The sequence below is a fragment of the Medicago sativa genome, chromosome 3, assembly GCF_051527215.1.
Source record: "Medicago sativa cultivar Bolivia chromosome 3, Bolivia_mono, whole genome shotgun sequence".
NCBI lineage: Eukaryota > Viridiplantae > Streptophyta > Magnoliopsida > Fabales > Fabaceae > Medicago > Medicago sativa.
Window position 1 is genome coordinate 74,371,867 of NC_140751.1, and position 21,375 is coordinate 74,393,241.

Below are 21,375 nucleotides of genomic sequence, written 5' to 3' on the forward strand. Positions count from 1 at the left end.
TTTTTATGATATTCTGAACATGTTTGTATAAAAAATAATAATTCAAAACTTTGAATGATACACATAAGTTGATTTAAAAACAAAGATTAAAAATGATAATAGAAAACTTTTATTAAGACTAAAAGTTTAAGAACCCACTTGAGTTGTGGCTTGATGATATTAACTCGAGATTTGAAAGTGCGCTTCTCTTCAAAATATCAGGTTCGATTGACTAAAAGTCTAAGAAGTTTTGTAGAGAGAATAAAATAAAATGTTGAAATATTTATAAGGATAAAAAAAAATATTTAATCTAAAAATATAGTACTTAGTAGTATTATTTTGAGCTTTGACTAAAAAATGTTGTATTTGGACACAGCCGCCCCCGAACCCAAATCAAGGAAGGACTTCCCGCTTCTCCCTCTATTTGTTTTGTCTGTCTGACAATCTATCTATCTGCCGTTTCATTTTTCGTTCAACTTTCGACTCAAATTCAAAGTCAACAACAACAGTAACGCTTTCTTCTTCCGATCTCTCACCGTAAGTAACTTACTTCTTCTCCTCTGACTCATTTAATTCAATATTCCTGCTACATATTCTTTCAAACGGGTTTTTCATCTTGATCTTATTTCTGACACACACTGCTTCTTCTAGATCTGGAACTAGGTAATTGTGATCGTGATACATGGCAATCCGATTCTTTGTTTTCAGCCATATCGTTTTTGTTATATATTGAGATTTCTATTTTTTTTTTCTTTCTTTCTATATGCTTAAATCCGTTACTTGATTCGTTTTCATGTTTTGTTAAATCCATTAAGAGTGTGATTTGTTTGTTTATTTATTTATTTATTAGAGCACGCTGCTGTTACTGAGATTGAGTTGGTACTATTAGGAATATTACATGAATCGTGAATGTTATTTTGAAAATGTTTATAGAATAACATATAATAAGGTATCCTTGTTTGTACTATAAAATTATTTATTTTCAACTGCTTTGTGGCTTCCATTATTTGCTTGCTATGCTATCCACTATTTTTCAGAGCAGATTTTTGGCAATCCGTTAATTATAACACTGGAAAAAAAAAAGAGTTAATATTATGCCATGTCAAGATACTGAAGTATGATTAGATGTCTATGTAATGACATGCCAAGATAGGGAAATAATATGATTGATGTTTGTGTATTCTAAAACTCATTTCTATTTTTTGAGCTCTAAGGTTGTATAGTGATAATTGATGAATAATGGAAATAAGGAAAGAATCAATTACTTACAATGTTGTCAATTAGCGGCTATAGTGGTGTTGTAGCGCTATAGCACAGCTGAATTTGAACGATCTGCTATTTTATGAGATCTGCGATTGACAACACTTATTACTAATCAAATAAGGAATGAAAAACAATTGCAGATAAGGAAATTATGCTTACACTGACATTTTGTTGTGTTATTGATTGCAGATCTTTTAGAGTCTAACATAGCATATAAACCATAGCTTGCTATCGCCATGGAAGATCAGCATTTGTTGGAGACAAAGGAAGCAAGTTCCCAAGCGGTTGAGAAGCTGCAAGTAGATGCTTCTGCCATTCAGATTGAAGATCAGGATAAAGAGGCAAAATCTCAGAATGTTGTTCATGATGGCCCTAAGTTTGACAGTAAACTGGATGATACATCGGACGTGATAACGGATGACAATGATGGAAGGTCTAAGTCTGATACTGATGAAGAAAAAAAATTCAATGTCACTGGAGATTCTGGTTTAGCTCCGATCAATTCTGAAACTGAAATTGATAATGTTGGTAAAGAGTATTCTGGTGGTGATAAGGTGGAGGCCAACATAAATTTTAAGGCTAAAAGTGAAGAGACAAATCTAGATGAAATGCACAGATATGGACTGGATGATTTGGCTAAAGCAGAGAACAACGGTAGAGACATGGAATCCACAGATATGGATCAGAAGGCAGATGAAATTCCAAGTGAGGACAACAATTTGGACCCTGTATTTGATGGAACCGAGGTTCCGGGGATGCAAGTTAACCGGAGCACATCTACCCGTAAATTGGATGGAGATCAGGACAGTCCAGGTGTGGTTGAGAAGGCAGTCGCTCTTAAAAATCTTGTAAAGGAGAAAAGTGCAGTGGCAGTCTCCACTATGCTGCGCCGCCTTTCTGGAAAAAGTGATGAAGCTGCTGTGGGTGATTTTGATGATGAAGGCAATAATGTTTCAGATGTCTCAGAAGTTAATGAAGCCAAACTGGTTTCTGAGAAGCCAGTGGAGAAATCTGCTTGGAATCCCTTAAATTATATTAAGAAGTCATTTGATGTTGATGTGGAAAACAAAACTGATCAGAGGGATTCAGTAACAAATGGTCCATCATCACCAATAGCCATGAAAGGAAGGATTATACTGTACACCAAACTAGGGTGTCAAGAATCTAGAATATTTAGGCTATTTTTACGTACAAAAAGACTTAGGTTTGTGGAAATCAACATAGATGTATACCCTGGTAGAAAGACGGAGTTGGAGAAGATATCTGGATCCACTTCTGTTCCCAAGTTGTTTTTCAATGAAATATGTATTGGAGGCTTGAGTGAGCTTAAAAACTTGGATGAATCTGGAAAGCTTGATGAGAAGATTGACTTTCTTATTACTGAAGCACCGTTATTTGAAACCCCATCACCACCTTTTTCTGGAGAGGATGATATTTCCATTAGTGGGGCAGTTGATGAATTGGCTCTTGTTGTACACAAAATGAAAGAATCTATTACTGTGAAAGACAGATTGTACAAAATGCGCAGGTTTACCAACTGTTTTTTGGGCTCAGACGCTTTAGACTTCTTATCAGAAGATCAATATTTGGAAAGGCTAGAGGTAAGTTTGTCTAATTGTCTTAGCTTTGGGTCTAATGTGTCAATAAACACCACACAAGCGATTCCACAAATTCATACGTAATCAAACAAATCATACACTAAATATCACATATATTTACTTACATACAGTTTCATGATCAAACAAATCATACACTAAATTTCTCATAGATTCAGAAGATAATATATAATGTATTACATAAAATGAGGTCTAACTATACTTTGAATGACATAATCAAACAAATCATATCACACTTATCACATAGATTCTTTCAAATACAATTTGTAGGTCTTATCAAAACAATCAAAAAAATTATACCCTAAATATCCCATAGATTTAAAAGATCATATATAATAGTGTATTGCATAGAACTCTATTTTGTTATGATTTGAATAACACAATCAAACAAACAAATCATACACTCAATATCCCATAGATTCTTTCGAGCACAATTTATTTTTGGCTTCACAAAGCCATTGTTTTTCTTCTTTTTTTAATTTTGTCTGGTGGTACAGGCTGTTGAATTTGCTCGAAAGCTTGCTGACAAATTTTTCTTTCGACATGTTCTTGAGTGAGTCTATATACTTAGAGTTCTGATTTTTAATGTTTAATTTGTTTTGTTGTTCCAAAGTAACAATATTTACTAATTTTTGTTTTGATTCAGTGAAAATTTATTTGAAGATGGCAATCATGTGTATCGCTTTTTGGATGATGATCCAATTGTGATGTCACAATGTTACAATATTCCAAAGGGTATTATTACCATTAATCCAAAGCCTATCGCAGAAATTGCATCAAGGCTGAGATTTCTGGCCTCTGCAATGTTCGAAGCCTATGCTATTGAAGATGGATGCCGCGTTGATTATACAAGTTTGCATGGAAGTGAGGAGTTCGGCAGGTGTCTTCATTATTCTTTGTATTTTGTTTTCCGTTAGAAGTTTAGAACTCTGACGTTTTATACAATCTTTGATAGTCCATTCAGTCATTTTGTAAGTTCACATGCTATTTGTTGACATTGTAGGTATCTGAGAATAGTTGAAGAGCTCCAAAGAGTTGAAATATTGGATTTGTCTAGAGAAGAAAAGCTTGCATTCTTTATTAATCTTTATAACATGATGACCATCCATGCAATCTTAATATTGGGTCATCCAGATGGAGCATTGGAAAGAAGGAAATTATTTGGAGAGTTCAAATATGTTATAGGTGGTTCCACCTACTCCCTTTCAGCTATTCAAAATGGAATATTGAGGGGAAACCAACGACCTCCATATAACCTTAAGAAGCCATTCGGTGCAAAAGATAAACGCTTAAAGGTAAGCTACTTTTGTTGTTGTTGTTGTTTGGCACAATCACTTTCATGTTTAAATTAATTATTTTAGAATCACATGTAGACTTTCATCAGTTTTGATGCTCACGTTGATTCATTTATTTGATAGGTTGCACTCCCTTACCCCGAGCCTATGATTCATTTTGCTTTGGTATGTGGCACCCGATCTGGGCCTGCCCTTCGATGCTATTCTCCTGGAAAAATTGACGAAGAATTATTGGATGCAACTCGCAATTTCCTGAGAAGTGGAGGTCTCGTGATTGATTTGACGGCAAAGACTGCATATGTCAGTAAGATTCTTAAATGGTAAGTTCTTTTAAACAAAGAAAACAACTCCTTAATATCTTATACACTAGCACATTTTATCCGACACAACGAGTAAGCAACCTTTTAAAATTCTATACTTAATTGAATGTTTCAAATTTAAAGTACTGAAGATTTTAATGTGATATGTAAAATTTGTAGAAATGTCATTTAAAATTTCGTTTTGATATTTAATGTGATATGTAAAACTTAAACATGAACAATATTGTTGTTAAATGAAAGCAGTGTTAGAAATTGTGTTTACTTTGGTGATGTTGAAACTGAAAATAACTATTCCTCATTGTTCATATTTAGGTATAGCATAGATTTTGGCAAAAGCGAGCTTGAGGTGATCAAGCATGTGTCAAACTATTTAGATCCAACTGACTCAGCAATATTATTGGACCTGCTTGCCTCTTCTGAATTGAAGGTTACATATCAGCCTTATGACTGGGGTTTGAACTACTAGATCATGCTATTGAAGTGTTATGTAAATATATGTCCCGTATGTTAATTTTGATCTATACACAGACGACCACATAAATCATATGTTGGCTGTTTTGACCATTCTAAAGCTAAAGGGTAGAGTGGTAGAGCAAGAAAGAGAGATATAAGACTTGAGGAAAACATGTTTTCATTATTTCCTATCTTTCTATTTACCGTCTTAAATTTTCATACTTATTGTTTGATGCAACATGTGAAGATCCATCGCCTCATTTTACTTTGCAATCTTGAATTTGTGATGCAGTTGAATTACTTTTCCTAGGCTAGTGAATGATGTTAGCCATTTTTCTCCAAATGGTTGCGCTTAATATTAGAACTCATACGAGATCTCAAATCTTAATCTTTTTTTTTATTTGTTAAGTAATCTAATAGTTAGAATTCTTCACTTTTTAAAGTGAATAAGTGGGATATATGAGATTCGAACTTTAATTCTACATATAATAATGCATTGTTCTGGCCAACTAAGATGTGCTGATGATGGAGGTATTATTTTTATTTTCTAATTGCGAGATATAACAATGTAGTCCATTTTCATTTAACAACAATTTGTAAGAAAGATAAGGAAGGATGCATTAGAAACTTCTTACCATGGTGCTTTTCTTTTTTACGTTTTGTTTCTCACGACGTGTGGTATGTCCTTTTCTTTCTCTCCACACTTAGCGTAACATGATGATGTGTATCTCCATTATTATGGGCGATACTTTTTTTTTCTTTTTCTTAAGATAGTAAGATCTAGGATATTCTTTAAGTATTAAAGTGAAAAAATATAAGATATTTTATTTTTGAGGCAGTAACAATATAAGATGAAATTGGATATAAAATGCGTAAATGACCCGAGGAATAAGTGTGAACTAACAAAGTTGCCTTGTTAATGTAGCAATTTGGTTTGTTTGTTTTTTTAAGCAAACAATTTGGTTTGTATGTCACCAATAATTAGGTTTTGATAGAATCATAGAAAGATATTTAAAAAATAATTAAGTTTCAAACAGGTTCTTAAAAAATTTAAGGGACTAACAAGACCTATTTAAAACTTATAAAATTTAAAGGACTAACATGATATTTTTGTCAAATTTAAAAGATTTAAAGATGTATTTGACCTAAAAATCCGCGATCCTCAATAATATCATGGTGAGTCTGTGCATGATGTGTCTATGCAATTAATATTGTCTACCACAAATTTTTAGTCAATATTTCTTGTGAATAATTTTCAAAATAATGAAATCACATAATACACATTCGAATTTGGATAACGCAAGATCAATTTATACGACATAACTAGTTACATAAGAGAAAAAGTTGTGCAAGTAATTAAGCAACAACACAAGGGCACTAGGTATTCGTCAATACAAATCAAGATACTCAGTAGGCAATGCACGCAAGTCATTGTGCTAAGCTTGCTCACTTAGGTGTTGGGCGCCCTTTGAGCTGTGTTTGGTTATATTTACCATAACAAAATATGTTTTGGATTCTCATGGTTGTATGTCTTTATGGATTTGGTGAAGATGTGTTGTTTCATGATTATAAAGTTGATTAAAAAATATAATCATATACGAATATGACCACCGGCAAAAGTTGATTTTTATGTGTGAAGTGGTGTTTCTTGCTCTATAAATAGTGCAACATACATACGATAAAAGTACATAAAATTTGCAATTTTCTGAGTCATTCCTCTCCCATTTTATCGCTATAAATTAGGTATGGCAATGAGTATTCATAGATTTGGATAGAAGTCATCTCCCCCTTGTCCTCATGAGCTTAACTCAGTTGATAAGGGCAATGCGTAATATATACAGGGGTCGATGTTCGAGCTCCGGACATCCCGCTTCTTCACATTTAAAATGTGTGAGCTCCAGCCCCTTTTAGCGCCGGCAGATGTAGGTAATTAGGTCACCTAAGAACTGAAGTAGGGACTTCAGCAACTTCCTTTGGGGCAACTAATGCCACTCTTGGGTGAGAGACTCCGTGGTAGAGTAGCCCTCTCTCTTCACATAATGACTTTACCCATCTCTTAGTTGCAAGGTGGTGGCATTCTCATCAATCAAGCGGTGCTCCAAGGCTGAAGGTGAAGGAGCAAGCAAGGGCTTTATTGAGAGGGTAAACCCCAATCCATCTCTCATTAGCGAAAGCTACCTACCTAGTTTTGCTGAAGCTCTGCCAGTATAGCACGGTGCTCTTTTTTAGTTTCTTTATCTATATGCTACTTGACCCAAAAAAAAAAAAAATCATCTCCCCCCATATTCCCTTGTAAAATCAGGGTTCCAATTTTATAGATTTGGGGAAGAAAGAGTCGTAGTATAACGGCCATGAACATGCCAAGGATTTTCTGCAATTCAATCAATTTTGTTCGTGGAAATTGTCACTTTCAGCCAAATTAGTCTTTGCTTGTGTTTAGTCTTTGCTTGTGTGACATCTGACTTGGCAAGCCATCTGAGAGGTTAACTGCCCATGTTAACACCGTTAACACCCCAACTTGACAGAGGGGCTTGAGTGACATTTGACAAATTCAAGGACTAATTGGATGTTTCAATAAATTGGAAGACGAATTTGATTGATCCTTGCAAATTCAAGGACGAAGTTGATGATTCACTCGTTAATTTGTCTAATTGAATGTTGGCTATAATGTGTGCTCTATCTTGTTGGTGAAAAATAGAATTTTATTTATGAATTCTCTTTTCATGTTTTCCCAATTGACTGTTTTGATAGAGTTTGTAATGCGACGTCAGTTTGTTTTGTAGGTTGGTGTGTTTCCCTCTTAAATTTCCAAACAATAAAATTCTTTAATAGTCTAGAAAAAACATTCAATGCATAGGTAAAGTGTCTAGGTTTAATCTTGAGTAGTCCACATTCGATATGTAAATGCATTTTCACGTTTTGATCTTTAGTCAAATGGTGTCACTGAACATTGGTTTAGAATCTTAGAGTTAAGACTCTATGCAACCAGAGAAGTGAGAACCCATCTCCTGATGTCAAAATCACAGAAAGGAAGCTTCCCCTGTGAGAGTTTGACTTCCCTGGAAATTGACACCGATATGATGATTCAATTCATGACAAAATAAACTGATCCAAACAAAATTAAATTGTCAAAACATTGTAACCAGCAACAACGCCAGCATACTCATAACAGCGGTGTCCTTTCTGCTCTAAAATTACAAGTTACAACAAAATTGGGTTTTGCAAATCAAAAAAAAGGAAGAAAAATAAAAACACTAAGCTGGAATTGCTTGAAGAATGCAGCCTGATTTCGATGAAAAATTGATCAGAGAATCAACAGTCTGAGTTCTGCAGTTTGACCCGTTTTATAGTGTTATTATATCTTGCCTGTTATACTCAATTGGGGATGATAAGTTGGAGAAAGGAGCAGTAGCCAAATTTTGTTCCCTAACATATAACTGAGGTTTCTTTCTTTATCATGATGTCTTCTCTAGAATAATACACCAGTTGGATTTATCAAAAAACTGATCAACAACTCTAGCATTGGTTATTCCATTTGTCAAGCTGCAAAAGGATGTGAAATAAATTAGAAATTAGAATTGCATATTGCACGTAAAGATGTTAAGTCACTTAAACATACCCTTCTAAAAATTGAAATATATAGTATCCGGACCCTAAGCCCCTAATGAATAAGAAAGTCATCATAAATTTGCGATGCACCTTCAGATCCAGCAAGACTAATTTCAGTTAAGAAGACATGAATACACACTATTTCAGAATACTTGAGTCTCTTCTTTGTTACTTTGGAAGACCAATTCTATATTTGTCAAATTATCATGATTTCTAGGTTCTAAGATGATAGGATACTGGATTTGGGCTTTAGCCCAATAGAGAGGATGAATAGGGAAATAGGAATGACATGGCAATATTGTTTTAGGAGGGAACTTTCTGTTGTAAAAGAGAGGATATGGGAGAGTAAGAGAAGCATTGAGAAATATTGTTAGAGTTGGTTAGGAGAGTTTCTCTCTGGTTAGGAGCATTGTGCTCCGGTAGGAGTGTACACGCTCTGATTTATCTTTTTCTTTTCTGTCATTCCACCACTGTAGAGCTCTTAAGCTCATCAATTTCCATTAAATAATATACAGTTTAATTTCATTTCTTGATTTCACAGGTTCTATAGTAAGACACCTTAACCTCTAATAAATACCAAAATTCATATCTGGGATCAAGCAACCAAACACGAAACCGACTTTAACTTTAGCAACTTATTTCATGGGAGAAACATTATAGAAAACATTCAATGACAAGATTCTCAACAAACTACTACATAGAAAGACTTGGTTCAACGGTTTACAAGCTATGAGCAACTAAACAACAACCAAGCATTTTCCCACATGGGGTCGGCTACATGAATCAAATTACGCCATAATGTTCTATGAGTAACTAAACAAGCAATGGCTAAAAGATATGTTTCATATTTATATGAAAATTTCTAAGGAAGAGGGAAGACATTACCTTTCAAGCTCGCCTTCGCTAAAAACATGATAATATCTGTTATACACTACAGCGCCCTTTATATCATCTTTAGTAGCAAGACCAGTAGCCAAAGCATGAGCAGAAGCACCACTGACTTCAGCGCGATGATAAGGTAAATGCCAAGGAACAAAATACTCCTGTTGATTCTTCACATTCTTTTCTTCCTTCAAATCTCCCAAAACTTCGGACTCATCGCAAACTTTCATCTCCTCACCACCCAAACCACTCTCCTCACTTTCCGGAATACTTTCCAACGACAATGAAGAAGACACCCGAGTAGCACGTGGACTTCCCGGTCCCTGCCACTCTTCAACATACTTCTCAGCAAGCGGAGTCCATTTCTTAACCAACGCCTCATCCTCTTGTTCAACAGCCCAAACTGTAATCAAAACAAGACCACCCTTTTTAACAACCCTAACCAACTCTTCAATCGCTTTTCGCCTTCTGCTCTCAGTACTCAAATGATGCAACACAGCAATAGATATAGCAGCATCACCAAAACCAGTTCTATAAGGAAGATTAACAGCATCTGCAACAAGAACTTCATTTCCTCTATCTAAACAAATCTTAATCAATGAAGGACTAATATCACATCCTATAAAAAAACAATCTTTATTAAACCCTAAATACTTTCCATTCCCACATCCTGCATCCAGGATCAATGATCCTGGATGCAAATTTTGTAGAAATTCAGCAACTTTCGGCCATTTCGCATAACGGGTCGAACTAAAATGTGGGGCAATTGCATCATAAACATGGTGAACATACTTTTTTTCAATTTCAGGGGTGGATTTCACACTTATAGATGATACTGCAGCTGGTGGTGCTGCTGCTGCTGCTGATGATGATGATGATGAATTGTGTGTGATGTAGGGTTCATCAGATTCAGTGTTGATTTGTTTCATTGAAGTGAATCGTGAAATACTAATAGGAATGGGAAATTTGAGGAATCTAGTTGGTCTGAGTTTTAAGGCGATAAAAGCTATGTTGTTGAGAAATAAGAAAGAAGAGGGAAAACCTGTGACGAGTTTGTGGCGGTTTTCATGAGAAAATCCGGCGGCGTTTTCCGGGGAGGTGAGTTCAGAACGAGTCCAACTAGTTTCTGATACTACAAGATGAAAGTGTTTGCGTGTGGATTTTGTGTTTTTTTTTCTTTCTTTGTGCCCTCCAACAATGTTTGTTCTAGGTGCGGGGACGGTGTCCGATACGTATTTGATACTGATACAATAAGTTCTAAAAATCAAATATACTTATACGTTAATATGTGTCATTTGAACACTTGAACACATGTTACAAGAGTATATACAATAATTTTGTGTTAAAAATTGTGTATTAAAAAAAGTAATTAGCGGAGCGTATTCAAATTCTTAAAAGTATAAAAATTGTTTGTCTTAATACAAATTTCTACTTTTAAGTTATTTAATATGAGTAAATAGTCAATTACCCCCTTGAAATTGTAAGTTTCGTCAATTACTCCCCTGAAATTAACAAAACTACAATTATCCCCCTGAAATTGCACAACGTTAATCAATTTACCCCGCCGTCAAATTTTTCTGTTAGTCAACATGACGTTTTACAAATACCCCCTTGAGTTTTGCACTTATGTGCAAAATGCCCCCTGAACTTGAAAATTTATATATATTTTTTTCTTATCCTTAAAAGTGACTGCATTATCACTGAATTGTGGAGCATATTAGTTAAGTTTTGACGGTATCCCTTAAACGATCAAACATTAACCATGTATTAGAGTCTAATGATTTGAAAATCAGCATAGTAAAGTACAACCATACTTGTCAGATGGAAAACTAATACATGTCATACATAATGAAGCACATAAATAATATATGATTGGCATAACCAAGAATTACCAATATGTCAAAATATATGGCTTTGCTATTGCTAATTTTAACCACACCAAAAATTTCCACTTCCTTTATATTGTGTGCAGTGCACACCACCAACACACTTCTCTCACTTTCAAGAAAAAATACATAAACTTGTTACTTCTCTCACTTTATAAACGATCTTGAAGGAATCATGGTCTTCTTCCCCCCGTTAGGATTCAAATGAATGGTAATAATATTATATTATGTATATTTCATTATGTTTTTTTTAAGAGAATATAAAAACATGATAGCCACCATCCGTTTGATCTCTAATGGGGTGAATGACAACTTGAAAAAGAAAAAACAACATCTGATGTTGGAGCAAAGAAATGTTTTTATGTTTGTTTTGTAAATATTCTTGAGTTTTGAACATTATTGTAGGGTTTACCAAATACTGCCAATTTGTTCTACCATACTGCCAATATATGGTTGTACATCGTCAAAACTTAGCTAATATGTTCCACAATTAAGTGATAATGCAATCACTTTTAAGGATAAGAAAAAAAAATACAAATTTTCAAGTTTAGGGTGCATTTTGCACATAAGTGCAAAACTTCAGGGGGGTATTTGCAAAACGTCATGTTGACTAACATAAAAATTTGACGGAGGGGGTAAATTGATTAACGTCATGCAATTTCAGGGGGGTAATTGAAGTTTTGTTAATTTCAGGAGGGTAATTGACGAAACTTACAATTTCAGGGGGGTAATTGATTATTTGCTCTATTTAATATACGTGTCATTTAGATCCAAGTTAACATGACCCTACATATTTTAACCATGAGTTTAACATTTTAATCACACTTTTATCGTCATGCTTCATAGACATACATTTTTGTCCATCCCTACACTATTTTCATCAAAAGCAAGAGAGATAATTGAAATTCAACAAAAAATCAAAATACTTTCAACTGTTTTCCCACCGTTTGCACATTTCTATCGTATCCACCACCCCAAATTAACCCAGTAGACATGGGTGGGGTTACTATGTATGATACGAGTATCATACGTGTACCCGATGTTGGTACGTATCCAGTACGAATACTTCACCATTTTAGGAGTACTCATACTTTATAGGTTCTATCACTATAGTATATTATAAGTTCATTTGTCTTTAGACCGACAAATACCACTTGAAACTCATACACTGTGGGATGGGAATAGGCTAGGCCGAGCTAGGCTTTGCAAGGCCTAAGTCTGGCCTGCCATATTTTTTTAAAGCCTAAGCCTGGCATGTGGCCTGTCATAGGCCTACTTTTTAGGCTTGAGCCTGACCTTCTGAAAGCCCGATACGGCCTGCTAGCCTGTTTAAAATCCTATATCTTATCAACATCTTTAAATAAGCAATGTGATCTAAGTTTAAATGGACTAACGAACAAATAGTTCAATTAGATTAAACTCTCTTTTGATAATCAACACGAGGATTTAGCGAATTCAACTATATATTGTATCATATTTCTATTCTAGTTTATAATAATACATTTATATATGCAAAAAATTAATGTATACTAATAAAGCTTAAATTATTGAAAAAGTTTACAAATTTATATTTTAATTCAAAGTACAGAATATAATATAATAATAAATAATAGAGTTCATATTACTTAAATAGGCCGGCCTAATAGACTTAAGAGGCTTTTTTAGAGGCCTGTGGCCTGGCCTTTTAAACTAAATAGGCTTAAAAAAAAGTCCAGGCCTTCTCTATTTAAGAAAAAAGCTTAGCCTGACTTGGCCTGTCATAGGCTAGGTCGAAGGCCCCTGTAAGCCGGCCTGGCCTATTCCCATCCCTAGATACGCACACAACTATAAATGTCACCAAAGGGTGTGTTTTTGTATGATTTTAATCTACTCACCAGAACCTCGATCGTATGATCTTATGTTAACGTCTTCCTAGGATTTGCTCCCACCATGAGACCAAGATGAACAAAAGGGCGTGATATGACTTTACAATGTAAACAAGTGGTCATCGAGTTCAAGAAGGAATTCTCCACATTTGTAACACCCCGTTTTCCCAACGTAAAAATTTCTTAAATAAAATCAAAGTTTTTCATCATAAAACGGAATGTCACATTTCTTAAAAAACGTAAATGGAATAATAATTTATCCTTCAAAAATATAACAACATAATCTTTAAAACTTCGCAGCGGAATAGTTTGACAACTTAAATAATCTTTGGCACAAGGGCCTCAATATAAAATTTCATAAAACTTAGTTCAACATCAATTCTTGAAAGATTCATAAAGTAATACGTAAGGAACAGAAAGTAAAGACATAATCCCATCCCGTTACGTATCAGAGCACCTAAGACACACTTGTGAGGAGTCCACTCACGACCGCAACTAATCCTGGTTACCTGCAAGTTACCCATACGAAGAGCAACATTTCCAAGCAGAGGGGTGAGATTTCTCAAACAATAATATTAAGCATATAAATCATATAAAGTACATTCAACAACTTAAACATCTTATAATTCATTAATCATATCTAATAACTTAAACTTTCTTAACTAGTGTCATTATCCTTCCTACATTAGTCATATACTTCATCAAGTAATCTCAATTATTATTCATAAAATATCTTATCTTAAATCATGATCATAAGCATCAATATCTAACACCAAATATAATCTTAAGCATCATCATATAATTCACATAAGTATCATTATCAAAACATAGCATTTATCGAAAGCAACTTCATAATCAAGTTCATAATCAACTTCATAAACAAACATCATCATTAAATCATAATCATCAAATCACAATCAAACTTCATAATCAAACCTCACTTAACTCGACAATGCGACTCAACTCGACTATGTAACTCTTAACATCTCAAATCATCTTAGCATCTTGACAACTTAACAACTTGACAACTTCACATCTTAAATCATCTTAAAACTTCTTGATATGCAAATGCATGTGGTACCATTCAACAACATAAATGAGCGTAATTAGGCTCTTCAACATGTGAGCATAAAGTTGCCGGGCTTAAAGCCCCCAACGTAGTTTGAGCACAAAGGCTGCCGGGCCTAAAGCCCCCAACTTTAATGAGCACAAGGCTGCCGGGCCTAAAGCCCCCAACTTTAATGAGTATGCAATTGACTCAACTTCCTACAACTTAGACAACTTCATGAACATCTATGACATCATAACATCTTGATATCTTGACAACATAACATCTTAATAACTTGATGACTTCATAACGACTTGACGACTTAACAACTCTTATCATCTTAACGTCTTAACATTTTAACATCTTGACAACATATGGATCACATAAATAATTCATGTCATATCATAATATAACAATATCAAATGATAATAAAAAAACATCTTAAAACATCATATTCATCAATCATAAACAACTTCATATAACATCGTATTTAAACATCAACAATAATTCACTATGTATCTTTGTAAAAACATAATAAATTATCCACAACATATTTTCATGTCAAACCAAAACTATTGGAAAGATATCACAAATATCAACAACTTTCATGTTTACAACAAAGATCAATTCAAAACAGAAACATATGAACAAAACGCAAAAACATGAAACAGAGAATGCTGTCACCGTACAATTTTGCTAAGACCTCCCTGTAGTATTTTCATCATAACTCACAGACCAAACATCATTTTCACGTCAAACCAAAGCCACTAGAAAGCTAACAAAATTATCTAAAACTTTCATGTTTACTCCTAAGACCAATTCTGTACCGATCAATACCAGTTTTTATTTTAAATTCGGAAAAGTTGTGCTGAAAGTCCATAAAAATTCACTGTGACCTACGTGCAGTAATTTGACCATAACTCAAGTTCTATAAATCCTATTGACGTGAGACCAACGGCATTAGAAAGCTAACATCCATACCTACAACTTTCGTGTTTACACCTAAACCCAGTTCGGAACTTAAACTTGTCAAACTGAGACAATAAAAACGCATTTTGCACATTAACAGCAAAATCGCAGTTCAACCGCGATTTCGCTTTAGGGAAATCTTTTCCACTTCTTATTCGATCCAATACTCTCCAAACTTGACCCTAATCATTACCCTATGATTGCCCTATCATTAGAACACTAATTATTCATCAACTTACTGTATGCAAATTCAAAGGGTTCTCAAATCTATTAACAACCTATTACAATTATTAAACCCTAATTCTTAAATTCACCAACATCTCATCCAATTCCATGGTTTTAACCTCAAAACTACATCCAATAATCATCCTATGGGTTATCTAAGGACTGTATACAATTTCTACATCAATTCAACAAGTTTTCATCATCTAATTATCAAATCTCTCTCAAAACCCTAATTCTCAAATTCTCACAAACTTTCCCCAACTTGTTAGATGCAATCTAGTGATTTAACAACTTAATATTAATGCAAGATAGTCTCACCCTCGCCTTAGGTTAATTCCTGAATCAGCGACAGTGTTCTTCTTTCCTAAGGTCTTCTCCTCTTCTCTTGACTTTTCTCTCCTCTTCTCTTCTTTCTTGTTCTCCTCTTTTCCAAAAAGCGGTTTTCGGTAAACTCTTTCTAACCTAAGCTTCTCTATTTATAATACTAAACGCTCTTCCTAAATCTATTTTGGCCCAACAACTTATTCTTCTTTCTATTATAACCCCCTTCTTATTTCTCTTACACCTCAAAACTACTCTATTCCTCATAATCTTATTTATTTCTAAATTAAATATATCTCTCCCCCACTTAATAATAATAATACACCAATAACAAATATATCTCTAACAAATAACAAATATATTTCTACACCAAATAACAAATATATTTCTACACCAAATAACAATTATATTATGCTAGTAAATACCAACATATAACATAACAAAATATCACATAAATCATGTAAATCATACCAATCATATAAATATATTCTAAAACTAATTAAAATAATTAAATAAAAAGGAGGGCGTTACAACATTGATTCCAAAAAGATGACTTTTGGAAAAGTTAACTTTCAAATCGGAGAACGGTTTAAACCATCTAAGAATCATATTCAACTCAACTTTATTCGTGTGGACTAATGTATTACTTAAGAAGAGGTCATCCAAATTGCAATATCAGACAATATATTTTAGATTGCGAACTGCAATCTGGTTCCCCAATCCTAAACAATTGTAGCTAACGACACTCATTTAGACCTTAAGCATTGAAGATAGGCATCGTAGAATCCCAATTATTCACACATAGCTCTTGTCTAAACATAAGACAACTTTAGACAAATCAAACATCCAAAAGTCTAAAACAAAGGTAGACGAACAAATTAAGGATCCAAATTGATTCGAAAATAAACACATTCGCTAAGGAAGCCTTGACGGAGGAAGGCATACAATGCAACCTAAGAGAGAAAGCGCAACAATGAAGGGCAACATGACGACAACGGGTAATAAGAATAGGGTTAGAGATGACGATTTAAGCGTGATAAGCCTCTATTTTAAGCTTTTTAGTGGTGTGATAAGATATGTGTGTATGTTGTAAATATACTACTTTAGGAATACTGAAATTGTCATATGGAAGAATCGAAGTTGAGACTTTGAGATGAACACACTTCAATATCCAAAATCAGTACTACCGGGCCAACCCAAGTTGGTTTGAAATCAATATTATCTAATTTGATCTTGTTGAATTTGCCTCAAAATTGGTTTTGCTGGAGGTGAACAATCGTGAAACGATTTTATGAATCGTGGCACACTTTTTAGGTAGAATGCAAGGAAGCTACTTGAAGCAAAATCGTAGTGCAATTGTAAAAATTGTACGCGATTTTGGGATAAGGATGTAGTACTGTACTGTGTACTAGCTATACCGTGACACAATTTTGCACTTGTTTAAGCACTATTTAAAGCTTCATTGTTCATTTTTGAGGAAGAGTTTCAAGAGAGAAAAACTTGGGTATCAAAGGAGATTACTTTAGGGTTGAAAGTCTTTTGGTGGGGGTTCTCTTAGGTTGGGAAACATTTGTAAACACCTTGGTGAGTGAAACCATTCACTCTCTTGTTATTGGTAAGAGATTGGGAAAATGGTAGAAATTAGGTTTGTTCTTGGAGTGCTTGTTGAAGTCAATTTCTTGTAACCCTTTTATATTTCTTTATAAAGAACTCATTGAAAGTGGATTGAAGAGATAAATTTTTTTCCCCACAGTAGGTCATTTATTGGACCAAATTTGGTAACATTTTTTGGTGTGTTTGCTTCTCTTATCTCTTTATCTTTTGCTCGTGTTTTTATGCTTTACACTTGGTTCTTATATTAGATCTAGGTCTGTTATTGTTGTTGTTGCTTGAAGTTACTTTGATATTTGCTACTACTTTTTTTTTTGCTCCACAAAACTAAGTTTATTGGTGTGATTATTTGAGTCTGAATTCACAACATATCTTTTTAATGACTTCAACATTTAAGTTTGCTCGTCTCAAGGTCTTATGTTTGATTTTCTCCTGCGTAAATTTTGATGGACTTATTCATGCAAAGTTTTGTTCTGATTTTAAATGAAGCATTCGCAACTGGATGATCAGATCAAACTCTTAAAATTAGTCGATATTTGATCTGATACTATGTTTTAAAAAAAGTTGTATAGGATTGTATGAACCATTCGTATGTTATCAAAGTTGTACATTTTAAACATTTTTCACTTCAATTTAAATGCACACATGATGTTTACAAATTTACGGTCATCATCATAATCCATACAAATGCAAAGAGAAACAAAAATCAAATAAATATTTTACATTCCATAATCATTTTATAAAATTGATAGTAAGATCGAAAACTATGTAACTACCATCCTAAGATTACAATTTAAGTATTTAAGTCATTGCATTGTGTGGTTGAAGTGATCACGTGCATCATGCAGGTGACTGAAGGACCATCATGTGATAAAAGGGTATTGGCTTAGCTGTTTGACATGATAAATACTTTTTGTCTAACTATTTAAGTTGAAATAGAGGCTCCATCAAAATAATGACATGTGCAGGGTCTCAATGGAGACCACCATTAAAGAATAGATGATCTAGGAACGTCACCACTAATAGATTTGGCACAAGGCATTTGTCTGCATGTTCCCAACAGTATTGTACTCTCTCTTTAATTAATGGATTTTTTGTTTTATCTATTCATTTATCTATAGTACTATATCTAAAATGAATACGTTAATTAGTTCTAGGACAAAACTTTACTTCTCAAAGTTTCATTGGTTTCAACAGGATTATCCAATTTCCTGGCATAAGGTCATGAATAAACATAGAGTGATAAAAATTGTAAAATTACAGATTCGAGAACTCCAGAAATATAGATGGATGATTTGTTATGAGTGTATACGAAGAATTTGTTTGTGACTTTGGAAGGAGGAGAAAAGAGAGATTTGGAGGGTGTAAAATATAGAGAAAAATTGAGTAATTTTTCATATTTTTTTAAGGGATATATTTTTAGAGAATGATAAATTAATACTTATGATTAAGATATTTTTTATTTTAAGAATTTTTTTGTTTTTTTTGAAAATTAAGAATATCTCATAGACTAATTTTGAGGAATTCATGCCAACCTTCTAAAACCCCCAACCCTCCTCCAACATTTTTTCAGTTCCTCAAAATGAGAATGATTGTGTTATGAAGAAAAACAAAACCCCTCAAAACCCTCCTTTCTCAATTTCTTCAACCTGCTCATCTTTTTTTTTCCAAAACCTTCTACTTCCTTCTTCTCCAAACTCACAAACAAGGTCTAAAAGTCTAAAAAATGCTATAAGAGATTTGTCGATAATGATTTTGTAAAAAATTACATAATTGAGTCATCAAGAACGAATTCCAACAAGGGAGCTTCTCTTCTCTCCTTTCCAAACCCTAGTCGTCACCAATTTTCTTCTACTTATCTACCACAAATGGGTGATTTAAGGAATTTTGACGAAAATCACATCTTCGAGTTTTTTTTCCCTACTTGTTTAGTTAAATAAGTGATATTCTTTGGTTTGTTTTTGTGATTTCGTTGTCTTTTCAAGACTTTGTTTTTATTTCCCGTCTTTGTGCGGCGTGTTTAGTTTTGATGAAATGCAGATTCAATAAATGATTTTAATGTTTTTAGCAAATTTGAATATGTATTGTATCAATATACTTTATCAATTTAAATGAACGGTTATCTTTTTTTTTTTCAAAGAAAAAATAACGAATTCTAACAAATAAATAAAATATTTCGATCTTCCAAAAAAAAAAAATCGCTATAATTGTTATGTACGGACTCAATACCCATAATCTTCGTTATGTAAGGCCTAAACACACACAAACCTAAGTACACATAGGTCCAATGCCCCAACAATCTTGGATTTTCCCTGCCTTGTAACACCTCAACATCTAGCTTCAAATCTTTATCAATCTCTAATGCCTCAATGACTAGTAACCGTCATTGAAATTGAACATCAATGAACGTAATGAACGTCGTCGTTCATAAGAGACTAAACTATCACTTCCAATGCTTTCTTATTGGCGTCAATAAAATACTTCCTTCTCCATAAATGTAAGGTACACAATTTCTATCCACTTAATACCTCGTACTCTTTACTCTCTTATCGAGTTGAGCGTCAGAGTGTTTGCATGTACCACCTCCAACATCAATCTTGACGACAACTATTCCATCTCGGCCACTCATCTCGATCACGAATCAATATTATTTTTATTGATTCATAAGCATTTTAAAATCTAGACTGATAGAGGTGTCTAACTAAAACAACACCAATACATATGCTTTGTAATCCCTAAAGCTTGCCATGAATCAAGGAGGGAGTGAGGGACCACGAAACTTGTCTTCATCGTGTCCTAATTTAGCCAGAACCGGAGAAAAAGGGGAAGCTCGGAAATCTCAATATGCAAAAACAATTTGAGGAATGTGGATAATATAATTAATTTCAAAACATCTCAAAGTAAGGTGTAATTCTCTGATGTTGAACTTTTATATAAATATTAATTAATGGCTTCTTAAAATGCAACATTGATGTGTACTTTTCATTGGAATAATGAGATTAATTAGTTGGTGTCTTAGCGATGATATGATGCATTTTGTTAAGATGTTATCTTCTTGGTCCACTCCAATTGAGAGATGGAAATGCTTTGAGTCTCCTTCAAACTCTTACCTAGATTTGAAATTTGGGTCATCAAAATGTATCTTTGAAGTAGACTCACAACTTGTAGCCAACATAATTGTATTATCCCAATTCAAAATAATGAATACATGCATTCATTTATAAAACATTTTCACAATATTTATGTGGTAAGATGTGATTAAAAATGTGTGTATAAATTCTGTAAACTAACTATTGGATACAAATCAAACTCTACATTTAAAGAGATGCATACACAAAATTTCAATGTAACCTGAATAGATAACCTTTTCCCTAAGTCATAGTTATTTCTTTAATTAGACAAATAGTAGTTGAATGGTAATCAACAGTACTAATGAGAGGCGTTAGCTGGTTTTTCAAGTTGATAGAACATCTAATCCCTCAAAGTTCCACTCTACCTTGCTAATTAATAATAATGACAATATTTACTGCTAATTCACTTCAATTAGCCAACATTTCATCTGCTCTCTAATCTCTAATGTTAATTGTTAAACCAAACTTTTAGCAAAAATGGGTCTTAGTTCAATCTTGATTCTTGCCTTCAAAGTCTAATTTTTTTTCTTTCTTGCTTCTTAAGCAGCATAGTCCACAGATCCGGGGCAATAGTGGTTGCCCCCTCCCCCTACACAATAATTAATTAATTAATTAATTTATAATTATAATAAAATAAAATATGATGTAATAAGATTATAATAAAAACAAAAACACATAACTTGCATCTGATAATTAATTAATTTATAATTATAATAAAATAAAATATGATGTAATAAGATTATAATAAAAACAAAAACAGATAACTTGCATCTGTTAACTTTGACAAATCTTATGTGTCAGTTATTTAGTGGCATTAGGTGATTATAAGTAGTTGATTGTTTTTTGTTTTATTCCCATACTAGCAATAATTTTAGATTTGGATTATGTGTCACAATCTCATA

General features: G+C 33.5%; 2 protein-coding genes across 2 annotated transcripts; one reads left to right on the top strand and one right to left on the bottom strand.

Moving 5' to 3' along the window:
• Nucleotides 1-374: 374 nt before the first annotated feature.
• LOC146940111 (electron carrier/ protein disulfide oxidoreductase) lies at nt 375-5,199 on the top strand. The gene is made up of 7 exons (XM_085753726.1): nt 375-516; nt 1,432-2,843; nt 3,356-3,411; nt 3,505-3,738; nt 3,862-4,153; nt 4,277-4,473; nt 4,786-5,199. Exons 2-7 carry the CDS (start codon nt 1,479-1,481, stop codon nt 4,937-4,939), a joined length of 2,298 nt encoding a protein of 765 aa, XP_085609852.1. The 5' UTR covers nt 375-516; nt 1,432-1,478; the 3' UTR covers nt 4,940-5,199.
• Nucleotides 5,200-8,032: 2,833 nt separating this feature from the next.
• LOC146940112 (S-adenosyl-L-methionine-dependent methyltransferases superfamily protein) lies at nt 8,033-10,572 on the bottom strand. The gene is made up of 2 exons (XM_085753727.1): nt 9,421-10,572; nt 8,033-8,469 (listed from the first exon to the last, which is right to left on the bottom strand). The coding sequence occupies exons 1-2, from the start codon at nt 10,344-10,346 to the stop codon at nt 8,382-8,384; spliced, it is 1,014 nt and encodes a 337-aa protein (XP_085609853.1). The 5' UTR covers nt 10,347-10,572; the 3' UTR covers nt 8,033-8,381.
• Nucleotides 10,573-21,375: the final 10,803 nt, after the last annotated feature.